The 14,725-nt window shown below is 37.0% G+C and overlaps 1 protein-coding gene across 1 annotated transcript; it reads right to left on the bottom strand.

Annotated features, from left to right (window-relative positions):
- Window positions 1–9,554: 9,554 nt before the first annotated feature.
- LOC106415940 (mitotic spindle checkpoint protein MAD1) lies at window positions 9,555–14,432 on the bottom strand. The gene is made up of 16 exons (XM_013856749.3): window positions 14,106–14,432; window positions 13,933–14,032; window positions 13,675–13,835; window positions 13,398–13,595; window positions 13,220–13,312; window positions 12,982–13,098; window positions 12,659–12,906; window positions 12,140–12,311; window positions 11,801–11,911; window positions 11,526–11,729; window positions 11,165–11,327; window positions 10,565–10,655; window positions 10,405–10,474; window positions 10,154–10,282; window positions 10,012–10,050; window positions 9,555–9,921 (listed from the first exon to the last, which is right to left on the bottom strand). The coding sequence occupies exons 1-16, from the start codon at window positions 14,277–14,279 to the stop codon at window positions 9,832–9,834; spliced, it is 2,160 nt and encodes a 719-aa protein (XP_013712203.1). The 5' UTR covers window positions 14,280–14,432; the 3' UTR covers window positions 9,555–9,831.
- Between the last annotated feature and the right edge of the window lie 293 nt (window positions 14,433–14,725).

The raw sequence follows: 14,725 nt of genomic DNA on the forward strand, positions 1-14,725 counted from the left end.
GCGATAGATGCCAACGAAAAGGTAAAATCAGCAAAAGACACTAAATGATACATAATTTCATCCTAGAAGTAGAAGTCTTTGATTGCTGGGGCATTGATTTCATGGGCCCATTTCCTTCTTCGTATGGGAACAGATACATACTGGTTGTTGTAGACTACGTGTCTACATGGGTTGAAGCCATCGCCTCACCAACAAATGATGCAGCAGTTTTTATCAAACTTTTCAAGAGTATTATCTTCCCGCGATTTGGAGTTCCCTGTATAGTAATAAGCGATGGTGGCACCCATTTTATAAACAGATCCTTTGATAGATTGCTTAAAAAGCACGGAGTTCACCAACGGGTAGCCACATCCTACCATCCACAGACGAGTGGACAAGTGGACGTTTCCAATCGCCAAATCAAAGAAATTCTTGAAAAGACCGTAGGAACCACTAGGAAAGGTTGGTCTAAAAAACTAGATAACGCGCTTTGGGCCTATAGAACAGCGTTTAAAACATCATTAGGTACCACACCATTTCATTTACTTTACGGAAAAGCTTGTCACCTACCGATCGAGTCAGAACACAAAGCAGTTTGGGCAGTAAAACTAACCTACTTCGACATTAAACCAGCTGCAGAGAGGAGACTGATCCAGTTAAATGAATTAGACGGGATTAGACATCTTGCTTATGAGAATTCAAAAATATATAAAGAAATGACAAAAGCCTATCATGACAACAAAATCATCTCCAGGCATTTTGAGGCGGATGATCAAGTGCTCTTGTATAACTCCCGACTGACATTATTCCCCTGGGAAACTCCGTTCTCGCTGGTGAGGTCCCTTCACAGTTAAGGAAGTTAAACTTCAGAGAGCCATTACTCTGATCAGCAATGAAGGAAATGAATTCACAGTAAATGGACAATGAGTTAAACATTATTAGGCCAAAGCACTTTTACCAAATAAGCGAACTATACGATTGGACCTTCCGATCGCTGACTAGTTTCGTAAAAGCGTCAAGCTAACGACTTAAAATAAGTGGTAAGTGGGGAGGCAACCCACTGGTTTATTTAGAAATTTAGTAATTTGGATCTAGATTTTAGATTTAGATTTTAGAATTATTCAAAAAAAAACTAAACATTAAACATTAGTTCGATTGATGGTCGATGTCGAGTCATGGACCTATTTAAGTTGACACTTAACCGATTCTCCCTAAAATCGCAAAAACCCTACAAAACCTCTGCTCGTCGATTTCTCTCTCGTTTCTCCGCCGATTTTGGTGTTTCTTGCGCTTAATCAACTCGATTTTCACTTCACTATCTGTTTAGTTCACTAAATCAACTGATCTACATGGTATGACCTCGAAATGTTCTAACTCTAAGGTTTTCTAGGGTTGATATTTGACATGACCAAGAACTCGGATTTAAGCACGATTTGAAACAAATTAGGCTAATAGAACGATAGGATAAGAGTATTGGACTGTATTATGTGACTATTGTGTTTAATGGATTCGATTTGCGATGTTTGAGCTTTTGCAGGTTTCGTGTCCAAACATCGATCGACAATAAGATACCTCTGTCGATCGATTATTAAAGAGGGCGGACGATCGATGTCGACAATCATTCATCGATCGACATCAACCACTGATTTATCGCCTTGCTAACTATCTGTTTCTCTTGTGATTTTTGGTTGCGGCTGGATGAAAGGAGAACAAAGAGACGCTATGATCGTCCCAGCAGCTCCAACGCACCACCACCAGTGCTTGATCGTGACCCTTGGCCAAGGGAAAGGGAAGGAGAACCCATTGAGACATGGGAGAATTACGCCGATCCTAACGAAGCTTTCAAACACAAAAACTGTACCCACCGTGTGATCACAGACGATCGGGATGACTATGACAATCTATTCTACAATGAGTGGCTGAAGGTCATCATCAAGCTCACACGTTTCATTGACTGGGCAACTATATGGCGACTGGGGCTCGAGGGAGATTTAGAGGAGATGATCCTAGAGTTAGGTATGGGAAGCATGGCTACCCGCTCTTACGACTTGTACCCCGAGCTGGTCAGGCAGTTCACGGCCACGGTGCAAGTCTACTACTCCAACGAGAGGGTGAAGAGGGCGAATGAGGGCACACTGACTTTCTTCATCCGATGCATCAGATACAGGATCCCTCTCCTTACACTCTATGACATCTACGGGTTCCAGAACCCTGAGTACTTACGCTGCATCGTCTCCACCTTTCTTGGGCAGTCAGCCTTCTGGGGACATTTGGCTTCTGGTCATTTCGATTCAGGCAGAGCCACTCAGACTGACATCCGTCACCCTACCGTGCGCTATTTCCTCAAGGTACTTGCCAACACGCTGTTGTGCAAGATGGAATAGAACAAGGTTCGGGTGCAGGAGCTCACATTGATTGACTATGCGGTGCGGAGTCTGGTTGACATGGGCGAGATAGCGGAGCCGCCAGACGATCAGTGGCCCAACCTTGGGACTGTTTTTGCTGAGCACTTAGAGTAGCAAGAGAGAGACAGTAGGGAACCTCCTTATTCCGATCTTCATGCACATCGGGATTCTTTGGATCAGGCCACGGGCAACAGGAACAAGACCTACATGGATGCTGCGCACTGATATACGCACAGTGGCTCAAGGACGATTGTTTCTGGAGCTTTAGGGACGCCGCAGGTACACACTTGCTACAGTTACCTCAGCGGACAGTTACAGATCTTCAGGGCGAGCTCGCTAGATTTGAGTCCCATGTCCCGAGCTGCCAGAGCAGCCGCACAGCCCCAGCCAGAGATCCCTGACTTTCCACACATCCCATACATTCCCATGCGCGATCATGGCGACTTCCAGTGCGTTGTTGTGGACGCTCTTCACGCCATATGGGCAAGAGTGTCACAGTGCCGCTGTGTTACGAGAGGGAGTGTGCGCGCATGATCTCCATCAGCTGCAGGACCCTCACGCCAGCCATGACGACTCAGACGACGACACCGATGAGGATTTGTCCTCATCTTTCTATCCCTTATCTACTTATGCTTTTATCTTATTTTTGGACAATTCGGATTTGAGCTCAAACTTATTCTATTATGCTATGACTTGAGACTATCTATTTTATGATCTTCATGTGTGTTTGTAATGTCTAATAGAGCTAACATCGCTGACTGATCCGATTAGTTAGACCTTATGACACGTTACCTACATTGCAAGGATTTTCTGTCTCAGCGTCATCGATCGACACCAAGGTCACACTGGCTGTTGACGCTCGAGACAGAACGGTACGAAATTTCTTCTCATTGTCTACTATTTATTTAATAGTTATGATTTATTCTCTAACCGAACTTAGACTAAATAAACACTAAGGACAGTGTTGTTTAAGTCTGGAGGAGGGAGTTACTAACGTTGCGTTTTCACGTTTAGCTTTTATAAAAAAAAAAATTTAAATATTGAGTCAAGAAAGAGATTATGATCTTTTACAATTTAATTACTATTTTAACCACTATCTAGCACCATCTAGATTTATTAACTGCAGGATGTATTAGATGAAAACACTGCAGTGTATCACTTGTTAATCACATCCACATTTATTGAGAATGTCTGGAGAACCAAAGCTGACTTCCAACCTTAATCTACTCTACATGCTCATTTTGGGGTTTGGTATACAATGGATTGGAATCCTCCTGCAAGTCTGGAAGGTATTAAACTTAGTGTCCTTGGTTCTCCTTCCACCTCTCTTTAGCATCCATTTTACAAAAAGATTGAAATGATTTCTTGCGGTTTAGAGGGATAGGAGTGTCTCATACGATCCCATTATTCTACTCTAATAGAATGATCACACAATGTTTGGAAGCGAGCGGTAGGAGTGTCTCATGTGACCCCATTATTCGCCTACAATTTCGCCAAAAATATACATATATATAATCGGATTCAAAAAACAGAGAATAAAGAGGAAAAACAAGAATGGGTTACCTGTAGGTCCAGATATTTGTTTGAGTTGATTCCATGTGTCCATTGATCGATACTCCCAAGATGCAGCCTACATATTTAATTTATGCAGAAATGAGGTCAGTAGAGGGATATGTCAGGTGCAGAGTTGTGAGATATATGGTAATGGTGACTAGGATAGTGTGTAGTACATTGAATCATCTAAGGTTAGTGATGATTCATTTCCACCTATCATATTTGCAGAAGTGAGAGTAGTAGTTTTAAGTTTTGTGAATCCCTGATGTTTCTAAAAACTTTTTCAGATCATTGTCCTATATCTTGTTTGAGGACAAGCAAAAGAATAAGTCTAGGGGAATTGATATGCCTTGGATTTTACCCACTTTTACCCATGATTTACATATGTTTTCAGAGTATTTTATATGCATTTTTGAGTCTTTTAGAGTATTTACAGACTCAGGTACCTATTGGAGTAAAGTGGTGATTTAAGGCAATTCGGAGCTTTTATGGAAGCATTGCTGAAAACATCAAAGCGGAGTCGATTATTGAAGGAAACATCGATCGACGGATCAACATCAACGTTGATCGACGGCGACCCATCCGCAAAGCCAACTTAAGGAAATTACGATTTTTACCAAGAAGTTCCAGGATTTGCACCATAAGTCCCTGGCCGCCTATTAGGCTATTTATTAGGGTTTTCATGTTTTGCGTAGAGATAGACTTTTAGAGAGATACATTTGGAGAGGCAGACATTTCTACACTAGAAAGAGAGCTTAGGATTGGAGAGAAAGATCTGAACTTCATAAACAGAGAAGATCTTACACTTCTTTGTTCTATTACTCTACTTTGTTTGCTTTTTATATTTATATTATTGAGTATTATTCAGACCATCATAATGTTTCTTATGAATATGTCTGAGTAGTCTTACTGTCAGATTTAGAGTTTTTTAAAAGTTGATCTATGTACTGCCGAAATGAATATTAATCAGGAAATTAATTAGTTCTTCATCTAGATGTTCTTATTACTAAGTCTAGGCTTGATCACCCTGAACTTAGATCTTAGGATTAATTAGCGTAAGCGGAAGCTTGGATAATTACCTGAAACTAAACTAGTATGATCTAATTAACCAGATACACACAAAAGTTGGTCTAGGAGATTAGAGAACCTATCAAACCCATTCGTAAAGCCTGCTAGAATAAACGATCGACGTAACAAAAGTTACATTGATCAATGTTTTGAAAGGTGTATCGATCGATATTCATATAGAATCATCTATCTACATTTTCTCTTGATCAACAAACGAAAGTTGAGATCAGAGATCTAGACTGTGGATAATCTAAATTAACGAAAGTTGATAGATTATAAATTAAGTTTGAGTTCAAGAACAATTAATATTTATAAACTCCTAATAATTCATAGAAGGATTGCTTGTCATACCTAAGAAATCATCTGAATCTAGTTATTCATCTTTAATAGTTCAAAAGCTAAAATCAATCATCTAAACAACTACCTTGTTCACCAAACCTTAGCATCATTTTCTGCTTTAATCATAACCGTCTAGCGTTACTTCGAAAACTACAAATCTATTGTGTAATCCTAGAATCACTGTGGATTTGATCCCTAAGTACTACATCTGAACTTCTTATTTGAGAGAGTAAGTCACTCATTAGGGTAATTTGAGTGATATCACTTCTCTACATTAGAAGCATCTGCTTGCAGCCTTTGATAAGATATTATCTTGTATCAGTAGCTCGGATTGTCAAACTAGCTAGCAAACCACTCCAAGGTAGCAGGTTCGGAACTACTAGGCGGCCTTTATTTTTTTTTTGGCTTCCAGCCTTTGGTTTTGTAGAGTTTTTCAGGGCCGGGCCTGAGTATGTCATTTCTTCTTGGAGGCTTTGTCAAAGATAAAGCTGTGCTGAAGATGATGTCAGATTATATCAAAGTTACACAAAGGCCTATTTTATCTGCAACGTCACTGATACAGACTAATTGGTATCATATTGTCATAGTTCCAAAATTAGCACCAGACATGAAGGATTTTACTGATATGGTTATGAAATGGCCTCAAAATAAAGAATGACAAAAGAACTGTGTTGGAGTAAGAAGGTATTCAGAAAAATATCTGAAAAAAATTGCCAAAACAGAATAGAAAATCAACTACATTGTCCCTTTGCCATAAATCTCTTTTTGGTCCGATTTGGACTTAGATACCCCTGACCAACTTCAAAAATTCATATCAATTATTTTAAGAGTCAGAAAAATATGGAAAAATATACAAAATGTACATAAACAAGAGACAATCATATGAAAAATATTTTGGTTGACTAAATATTAGTATAACACAATTTCATATTTTGATCTACGGAGGGTAGAAACCATGATCTGCTGGTTACGAGCTCCTAGCTTGTAGATTCCGTTAAGTACATGGATATCTGCAGTTTGTAGAAATCAAAATCGACCAATGATTATAATTCGACCTTCATAGAGTAAATCGGCTGCCATTTCCCTTATTTATGAACTACAATAGATTTCATTAAGTATTGTTTCCCAGTATATCTACGAAGACGTAATCACAAAATCTGCTTATGTACCAATATTCTACAAAAGTATGATTACTTTCTCTACCAAAATACCTTATGCTACCACCGCCGGATTTCATAATCTACTATGTTTTCTATATTCTACGGACAACAGAATGTAAGTTCTGCCAGATTCGAAATGTTTATTTTCCTTAAATCTCTCCAAAATCTGTTAAGAGAAAATATTCTAAATCTATAATTTCCTAAATTTTCGTGTTTTATAAGTTATTTTTTTTTAAATCGTGTTCTCCTAGTTCATCACGTTCTACCAACAGTACAAAGAGACAATACAACATAAACGATAGGAGTAGAGAAATCTCTAGGATAAATTGACAGCGAATTCTGAGTAAAACCCGAATACGTTGAAGTAAAGTTCACGGCAAAGACGGAAAGTTGAATCTTAGTCACATTAAATCATGACGTTGATAGACAGTCCACACCTCGGAATATCGTCGAAACGAAATCCGTTGCATCTTCGGGCCCCGTACGGACCGCTCCACAAGATAACAAAACGGTTAGAGATTTTGACAACTTCATCTGCTTTATAGCAGGAGAGATGACTCTTCTCATGGAGAAAGTCTTAGATGATGGTATTGGTGAACCCACTGACAACCACAAAAGTAAGGATCGCTTCTGAATCGATGGATATAATGTCGCGTTCACAATAGTTAGGATCAAAGGTTCGGTGAATCCACCGAGACTCATTGAAAAACTATTAAATAAAACCAAAACCAAAATATAACTTTTGGGCTTGGTCCTCTCATTCAAATTAATATTTTGAGAGATAGAGAAAGGGCCGACACCTTTTGTAAATGGCATGGGTCTGGCCCATCTAGAGGAAATGGAAGAGCTGATGTCAGTATCACGTTCATCGGATCTGAACTTGAATAGCAGCCTGCGTGCGGCGGAATTAGGGCACACCTCGTCATCGGGATGAAGGGCGGTGGCGTAAGATGGAGGAGAGGGGACCGTGAAGATCGAAAAGTTAGGAATTGAGCAGCCACCGAGAAGAAGAAACGTCTCAGCCAAAGCACATTATGCAAACCAAAAAGAAAAATCAGAACAAGTGATTGTTCAAACAAACTGGAATTATGTTTTTCAATAACCAGTTCAGTGGTTCTACTCATGTTGGGATCATTTCGGAGTATTTTTAGAATCAACGAATTTAGTTCTATCCTAGATGTTTTCACTACATCACAAAGGCTATGGACAAGAAGAAACGTCGCAGCCAAAGCACATTATGCAAACCAAAAAGAAAAATCAGAACAAGTGATTGATCAAACAAACTGGAATTATGTTTTTCAACAACCAGTTCAGTGGTTCTACTCATGTCGAGATCATTTCCTAGTATTATTAGACTCAACGAATTTAGTTCTATCCTAGAAGTTTTCGCTACATCACAAAGGCTATGTAAAAGAAAAAACGTCTCAGCACATTATGCAAACCAAAAAAAAAATTAGAAGAAGTGATTGTTCAAACAAACTGGACTTATGTTTTTCAACAACAACCAGTTCAGTGGTTATATTCATGTCGAGATCATGAACTTTGTTGCATTTGAGAAGCTTTAACATTTGCAATAACAAGTTTGCTGATCCTTTGTGGCTTATACTAATTGAACTAGGTTAAGATCTGCGCCTTGCGCGGGATCAACATTATATATATAAATTATTTTATGTATTAAATATTTAATATATTATAAAATAATAAATATATATTAAATAATAAAAAGTCTGTAACTATTAAAAATATAATTAAATTGGTGCGAACATATAAATCAATTGTATTAATCCAAAAAAAAATTTTATTTGATAGGATATGTTATTAAATTTAAATGATACTAACATAGATAATATATTTTAGTATATTTTTAATATTAATGTCTATTAAATGATGATTTCTACTCATATAGTTTTTTGATCATTTGTATCTTTTATACAAAAAAATTTAAATTACTGAAAACAAAATTTCATTGTGGGATTAATAGTTTTAGTAATTTATAATTAAAAAAAAAAAATAAGTTGTCAATGATCGTTCAAAACTTTTATCAAAAAAAATTTGTTCAAAGTAAATTTTGAAACTAAAATATTGTATTTTATATGGTTTATAGTTTAATTTAAAACGATATATATATTAATCTTATTAATTAATTAAATTAGACTTTTTACTTATATAATTTTTGTAATCATTTGTATTTTGTAATAACAAAAATTTTAAACCATGGATCATAAAATTTGAATGTGAGACTTTTAACAGTTTTAGTAATTTATAGCCGTTTGTAAAAATTCAAAATATAACATATACATAAAAATCTAAATTTTTATTATATGGTTATTGTGGTTGTTTAATTTATTTAATAGCTTAAAATTAAACAAATATGATAGAAGATACATTATTTTTTATCAAATATTTATTATTCAAAATCATTAATTGCCATATATACTTTAGCAACATTTGGCAATTCCGTAAATTTTATTTAAGGAAATAATAAAGTACATTAATGATGAATTTATTGTTAGTTTAATAAAAAGTTTATTATGTAATTAAATGGACCAACATATTTTTCTAATGATTCTAAGAATCATTATAGTGATGACATGTGGCTTCAAAAAAAAGTTGTAATACTTCTCAAATAATATATAGGGGATCTGACCCAAAATATCTAAATCTAAATATCTGAATCGAATCCAATTTATAAAATCACTCGAACATATACTAAACCTTAAACTAAAAACCTCAAAATCTGAAATCCACCGAATCCGATCCAATACCCGTATACGCAGACCTAATACTGGCTCCTCACTCACTAATTATGTGCACAAAAATTATATTGACAGTACTCGTCGCAAGTCAACATTCGATAAAATAGTAGAGGTTTTACTCCAGAAGTAACGAATTTAAAAGACAGGTTTGCTAACGTAAGAAAAAGGAGTTTAACATTTACAGTTTTTATTAAAACATAATTTCAGATAAAGTTAGAGATCCTCGCTAACATTTTGATGCCATAGTTAGTAATACAAAATCATCCTAAAGGTTAAGGAATCTTATAGAGATATAGAGCAACTGCAACACTTGCTTATCGGGATCAAGGTGGTCTACAATCAAATCAGATCTTCCAGCTTCCAAAAGACACTGATCTAAATCACGTCAGCATCTTTTATACCAAAATAGAGTGTTACCAATCACCACACTTCCCGCAGAGATAACACAACCACAAATATGGATATAATAAATAGATGAGTTTGGTTTTAAGCCTGCGGCCTTTCAGCGGAATTTGAATTTATACAAACCAAAAAAAAAAAAAACGAGTTGGGAATAATGACTCGGTACTCTCAGTATAGCGTGCGGCGGTTGAATGATTCCATTGTTAAATTGGCTGTAAAAGCTGGAATCGAGTTGAATTTCCTGATGAATATTTCTATCTGCAATCAACACACATAGAATGAGGACTGTACACTGCTATACTAAGAGGATGATCATGTTACCAAGGAAAAATAAGTTCTGCACTTTACCTGCTTCGCTATCTCACCCTGAGAGGTGTATTGATTGTCCTGATGGGATGAAATCAGTATTACTAAATCAACCGAGACAAAAAAAGCTTCAAATGCAACATTTGAAGTGTATATATATAAAAGTTGCCCTATAATGACTTACTAGGATGCTAGTGTTTCCAGATTCGTAATCAAATTCAAGTTTTTCACCGTCACTTTGAGCATAGATCGACTGGAGAGTAAAACGAGTAACTGGGATTCCATTGGGACGCTGATGTTCATCCATTACAATCTGCCACGAATAAGATAACAAGTTTCTGTACGTGAACAAGGATTTATGATCATCATTAATAATGGAAGGAATCACAATTAAAGGCAGTAAAGACATGCGAGTGCTACGAGCAAGTGGCCTACCTTATAACCGAAAAGCTCACAACAAGCCCTCCTAAACACGGAAATCCTATCAGCAAAAACAGTTTTGTACCTGTTTCATAGTCTCCACATGCTTCAGTATGAGGAAAGAAAGGTTACAGGTCGGACAAAAGTATGTATTCAACATTTATCAACGACATACCTCTCTTCACGTTTCTCAAGTGTAGCAATTTGCTCTTTTAGTTGAGCAATCTTTCCAGTTATATGAGAATCAACTAGCTTACCTGCATCTCCTGTGAAAATATTCACGAAAATAAATTGTCTGGTTTATATATTTTGATTGATTTAGAAATCTATATAGTATTTATAAATCCAAGTAAAATATGCAAATCCGGAGGTTTTCCCTCGGATTTGAGTCTTTGTATTTTTAACTAAAAAATCCAAACAAATTCATTCAAATCCATTATAAAATCAAATATATTAGTAAATCCGTACGATTGAATAACACTTGATTTGATACAGAATTTATGAATCATTAAACCAATAACACATGATTTTAATACAGATTTGAAAATCATAGAACCAATAACACTAAATTTAGTTTGGATTTTCAAATCCATTAAAATACAACAACCAATAACCCCTACTTACTCTGTAAACTACGATGACTTTTTTTTTAATGCATGCAGAGTATTATGACACAGAGAAATTAATGCATGTTTCTACAGGCTTAATTTAATTTGTAATTGTTGACTACTGGCAACATCAAAAAAGGAAAAAGGTTAGAAAATTCGAAATTTACCTGACTGGCTCTTCAATTCTTCAACAGCTTGAAGTCTTTCTTTTGTTTTTTGTAACTCTGCTTGTAAAGCTTCTATTGTTTGTTTGGCCTCATTCTCTACACCAAGAGTATTCACCATGCGCAAAACCCTTGTATTTGCAGCAGAGAAATCACCATGTCCCAGCTGCCAAATAAAAAGCAAACCATATAAATGCTAAATGGCATTTTTGTTTTTGCTTTTACAATATAATGGAACATTTCATGGTACCTTACACTAACAAAAGATGATGTACATAAAACTCATTTTAACCATGGAATATGTTCAATTTTCAGTAAAAAATGTCAAGAGTTGGTCTTCAAACACTGTGTTACAGTTGAGTACCTTTGACTCCAGTAAAGAGATCTCAGAGCGTAGGCGATCACTATCCCGTTCCAGCGACTTCATTCTCCTTGCTTCACTGACTAATTTATCATTCAGATGTTCTATTTCATCGCGTTGACGACTATTGACATCTTTAAGTTGACTTAGCTCCTTCTCCAACTCCTTAAGATAGTTCTCCTTTTTCGCAAGAGAAGATTCAAAGCTCTGTACATAAATAAAAGGCAAACTAAGAATACGCTACGAACCAAAAATAGTCAATAATGGTATTCTAGAACCTCAGCAAGGGTTCCATCTGTTGTCGCGGACACAGGTCCGTCACTGTTGGACTTCCTTCGCTCACTAACAACAGCTTTTAGTTGTTCTTTCTCTTCTGTGACCAAAGCAAGCTGTCATTATAAGATAATATATCTGTTAGCAAGAGTGCCAAAAAAAAAACAGGTTTGTATCAACGATGTCCCGGCAAAACACTTGGGATATTATCCTATGAATATTGACTCTATTTACATAGCATTAATCCGCTTCTTACGAGCGCACAAACAATTTATCAACATGAAATACGGATATGATGAACCTTCCGACTCATACACAGCACAAGTAACAAAATTCAATCGTACCATTGCTTCAATCCTCTTCACATCAGATTTGAGTGCCTCAAATTTCTCTTTAGCTAATGCAGCCTCAGTTTCAGCATTCTGCTTGCCAAGTTGAGTAGCATCCAGAGCCGCCTCCAGTTGGTTAAAACGTGTACTTGCTTCCCCAATCTTCATAGTGCTATCAAGAACCTCCCTTCAAAAGACATAACACAAGTCACTAGGAAATCATAGATACAGGGTTTACCTCAAATTGGTATAAGACTACTCTAGAAGATTGCTCTCACGCACACTTACCTCCTAAGATTTTCACTAGCAAGCCAGAATATCTCTAAAATATAAAGTTACATTTGTACAAAGTGGTGTTGCAAATGTCTATGATAAATAATATCTTATTCACCTACGAGAAATCGGGAAAATGAGGATAACGACCATCTCAAATCTCTCAGCAGAGAAATCTTTTATGCACGTATAGTTATTTGAAACAACACCATAAGAAGACTAGTGATAAGCTTATAATCTGCTAAGACTATGTTGACATACTTTTGCAGCGCCGAGAATTTCATAACAGCGTCATCAGGACAGGATACACCAGGAATGTTGTTTAGCAATGACTTCCAAGAGCACAACTCATTCTCCAATTTGTCAAAGCTTATCTGCAATTCAGGCAATTTTGATAACTCTGATTCTGCTCTCTCCCTAAGGCTTTTTTCTTCCAGTAATTTCACTTTCAACAGCTCAGCATCTAATTGCTGTGATTTTAGCTTTCTAGCTTCTCGGACTTCAGCTTCCTGATACAATTACCAAGTATCAATATTGTTAAGAAATACAATATGGAAACTAGCATAACATTTTGTCAAACTTACACAGCGCTTAAGTTCCTCCAGGAGAGTTTTAAACAATACATTGTTATCAGAAGGAGAAGCTGCTTCAGAAGTGAACGACGAAAGCTTCTTGTATACTTCAGTTTTTTCGTGCAAACACTGCAAGAGAAACAAATAGAAAAAAAGTCAAATGAGTCAGCGAGAAATCTACCAAAATAGTTGATAACATATAAAGATTTGTTTTTATCATATTTAACATTTACGTCAAAAAACAGCCTACCTCGTCAAATTTATGTTTAAGATCCTCCAGCTGTGATCTTAAGAGATCTGACTCCGTCTCTGCACTCTGTGCTCTACATTGCATCCTTTCAAGCTAAAAAGCAAAGAAAAGCTCCAGTCAAGATATCATGAGAAACAAGCCTTGAGTGAATACATAAAGTCTCCTAATTGATACTTACATCTGCACCAATTCTAGATACAGAAAGCTTTGCTTCTTTACCCAAGTGGGCAATATCATTATTCAGACGATTTCTCTCCCTCTCCACACTACCAGACAACTGACTTAGTTTTTCTTCCAAAAGTTTAGCTTTTTCTTCTGCTGTTGCAACTGAAGACTCGGCTTTCGTTCGGAGGTTCATTTCACTTTGAAGCTTTACCTGGTGACAAAAGGATTATGTTAACAAAACTTTTGCCACCAATGACAGTGACAACAAATTAAAATGACAGATGAACAACCTCCAGGTCATGGCAAGACTGTAGTGCTTTTGTATACCGCTCTTGAGAATTATTCATCTCCATTAGGAGCTGCTCCTGAAGCACCTTTTCACGCCCTTTGGCAGCAGCAAGTTCTTGCTCCGAGTATAAGAACTTATCTCGAAATTGCTTTCTTTCTTCGTCTGTTGTTAGTATAAGAAACCAAATCAGCTGCCAGAACCTAACTAGCATTTGGAATCAAGACTCTCTCTAGTTTCAAACTGAAAAGAACACACACACCTGCTTGGGTGAAATTCTGATTTAGAGTCTGTAACATGGTCTGATACCCCTGCGCTTGTTTCTCTGCTTTGCTTAAGGCATCTAGAACATCAGATTTAACCTACAAACAATGAGAAAACCTTTAGATTTGAGCACCGTTGAGATTCGCTAGGAAGAAGATATGATTTAACAACCATTTGGCGGCACTGATAGGTGCAAAGGTGCTGATCGGAATGGTCATGAGAAGCTGTTTGAAGCGGAGCAGGAAGAGGAGAATCTTCGTAGATAACGAGCTGGTCCCCGGTGGGGGTGGAGCTGCCGCCGGCTTCGGACCGGGCTTTCTTCGGCGGCGGAGTCCTCAATATCATGTTGGACTTGAACAATTAGGGTTACGTATCTCCCAAAAAAATCTAGCTTCTCCGATTTGAAAACCAAGGCGCCACTGCCTCGAAAACCGACGAAGTTTTTGATGAGAGAGAGATAGAGGCTTTCGGAATTCGGACGAGGAAGGGAGCTAGATGGTCTCTCGTCGATGTGTAAATGCAATTTATAATGGGCCGTTTCTCAATGGGCTTACGATTGTGGGCTAACATCAGCACGTTTTCACATCAAAACTAATTTCGTTACCCAAAGGTCCTTTTTGTTTGATAAAAAAAAAAAGGTCATGTGAGAAATGGTGGTGAGTTCTTCTTTTCGCATAACACCGCTTCTTCACCATTTTTAGAGATGCTTGTAGTGCTGCGGAGGAAGTATGCATATTGGTGTTCAATAGATGCATATCGGCATAGAGGCAGAGTTGTTTTTTATGTTCTTT

The sequence above is a fragment of the Brassica napus genome, chromosome C9 (assembly GCF_020379485.1).
Source record: "Brassica napus cultivar Da-Ae chromosome C9, Da-Ae, whole genome shotgun sequence".
NCBI lineage: Eukaryota > Viridiplantae > Streptophyta > Magnoliopsida > Brassicales > Brassicaceae > Brassica > Brassica napus.

Excerpts from the sequence above, each read along its gene's own strand:
- LOC106415940 (XM_013856749.3), bottom strand. The coding sequence starts at position 14,279 with ATGATATTGAGGACTCCGCCGCCGAAGAAAGCCCGGTCCGAAGCCGGC. Across the intron at positions 13,099-13,219 it reads TTAAACATAAATTTGACGAG|TGTTTGCACGAAAAAACTGA; the intron begins GTAGGCTGTTTT and ends TTTCTCTTGCAG. Across the intron at positions 11,912-12,139 it reads TGAAGAGGATTGAAGCAATG|CTTGCTTTGGTCACAGAAGA; the intron begins GTACGATTGAAT and ends TTATAATGACAG.